The 2,234-nt window shown below is 35.8% G+C and overlaps 1 protein-coding gene across 1 annotated transcript in view; it reads left to right on the top strand.

The window, feature by feature from the left end:
• Positions 1-2,234, top strand: part of LOC102498605 (rap1 GTPase-GDP dissociation stimulator 1-like) — a gene marked incomplete at its 5' end in the record, with an annotated part of 35,891 nt that overhangs the window by 23,851 nt on the left and 9,806 nt on the right. The window contains 1 exon segment of the mRNA XM_027766661.1: positions 334-558. Within this exon segment, the coding sequence (XP_027622462.1) occupies positions 334-558 (225 nt within the window).

Genomic DNA, 2,234 nt, shown 5'->3' with positions numbered 1-2,234 from the left:
CCATGTATGCCCTTTATAAATGACCAAGTTTAGCCTCTAATTAGTCCAAGCCAGATTTTGTTAGTCTGAGTTTTAAGGAAGTCAATGTACAAATCACTCTTTGGGAAACATCCTAGAATTTTTCTTATGAGCTACAACCATTCCTCCATTGGTTTTGGAAAGAAAAAAGGGAGTACATCTCACATGACTACAGAACTGGTGACAACCCAATTCATATTAAGCTCCTACAAAAAAGGGTTGAGATAATAAAATAGAAGGATTACTTGATAGATATGGACTGTCCAACTCTACATTTAATGAAGTCCTAATTTGTAAATCCTGCCTTGAATCTAGTTTCATCCATTTCTGAGGAAAATCCAACAGACAAACAGCATTGGGTATAGTGTGCCCCTGGATGAAAAAAGAAAAACAATACATTATGATATCCACAATCTTGTGAGATTTTCTAATCACAGTTTGCTGTTGGCTAAAGTAGGAGATTTTGTCTATAGGAGCACCCATGATCAAGGCTTGGTCATCAACGAAGACATGATAAAATGGCCTGTTAGTTTCAAGGAGGTATGATGGCATTTCAGTGTTAAATATATACAGAGGTATCTGAACAGAGTCTGGAAATGAAATTGTGTGACTACCCTTTTTTGTGTGCTGTTTTTGTTTTTGTTTTCCAATATTTTTATTTTTTATTTTTATTTACATTTAATCACTATGCCTTTTACATTGTACAACACGACTTTTTCCAGCATGAGTACAGTGCATATCAGACAAGACAAAGACATTACCATATACATTATCATCAGCAAGTAGCTTTTTATTTTTGTGTCAGTTATATGTACTTCTTTGTCCTGTTTCCCTCCCTTCCTTAATACTCACCCTCATATTATCCCTATTCTTATTGTCTGTAATATCTACAGTAGCACTCCATGCTATTATACTTTCCAATCTTTCAGTTTCTTTTTTTTGGGGGGGAGGATTTTTTTTTAAAATTCATTTAACTTTTTTTATTTATTCATTTATTTTAAATTGACCAGAGAGGGACAGAACAAGAGAGAGCAAGAGAAGGATGGAGACAGTGAGAAAGCAAGTCACCAGGTCCAGGACTCGAACCATGGTTGGCCATGTGGGAGTCCAGCTCCTTAACCACTACACCACCTGCCAGCCCCAAAAGGTCACCTAACAGCAGGGAACCTGAGGCCTTGTCTTTCCCAGTGGGGGAGCTCAAGCTTTCCCGTTGTTTGCTGATAGGTCTGCTAGTGGTTTACTTTACAGTCCATTCTTTAATGTGCGTTTTTCCAGAAAGTGTTTCCTCAATGTTTTTAGTTGGTTGCAATAGCTTTATTTTATTTAACTTAACTCTTCCTCTCTAATTTTCCACAGAATCTTTAATTCTATTTACTTCTATTTTTAATCATCAATATTTTAATAATGTATTTTAGTTTATCTTGTTTTTGATTGAGAAAATTGTCACATTTGACAAGTCTCATGATCCAGTAACAATCTTAAATATTTTAAAATTAATTTCTGCTTAATAAGACCTCTTTAGGAGGACCCTTCTATCAATGGTATTACTATTTTTTTAGTATGTCAGTTACTTTAATTGTCATATTTAAAACAATAGATTTCAAGTCACAGTGGTAAGTAAAGCTTGAGAACACACAGTACTAGAAAGTTCCAAAAAACTTACACTATATTCACTTGCAGTTTGCTGTTTCAAAGAAGTATCAAGACAAAAGGAAACACTGCCACAATAGAATTCTTTTACGTCATGTTCAGACACTTCTCAAGCTGCTTTCTGTAAGGCTGAGTCCTCTACCCACTTGGCTTTACTCCCCAGAATGAAGTTCTGGAACACGCCCAGTAACGAATTTGTATCTCCATCTGAGGTTGTGTTGTATGGTCTTTATCTTGCCTGAATTGTCCATGCTGTCCAAATCATCTTTCTGTTTGTTGTTTTCAGCTGGTATTTCTAAAAGCTTACTTTCTGAAGCTGTTTTAATTGTAATCTCTCTCTCTCTCTCTCTCTCTCTTTTTGAGAGAGTTTTTTTGCTATAGTGCACCTGCTATCGCTGGAGAGCCAGAGAGCCAGAAATCACCCCCTGGGTGGATGGCCATACCACAATCCCTTCTCCATTCTCCTCTTAGGATTTTGGGTGCATATACACAAGCATTCTATGAGGTGTTTTTGTTTTTGTTTTTGTTTTTGTTTTTTGTTTTTTGTTTTTTGTTTTTTGTTTTTT

This window comes from Tupaia chinensis, unplaced genomic scaffold, assembly GCF_000334495.1.
Source record: "Tupaia chinensis unplaced genomic scaffold, TupChi_1.0 Scaffold143620_1, whole genome shotgun sequence".
NCBI lineage: Eukaryota > Metazoa > Chordata > Mammalia > Scandentia > Tupaiidae > Tupaia > Tupaia belangeri.
Note: the sequence above shows the minus strand (reverse complement) of the source record. Positions and strands in the feature narration are given on the sequence as shown.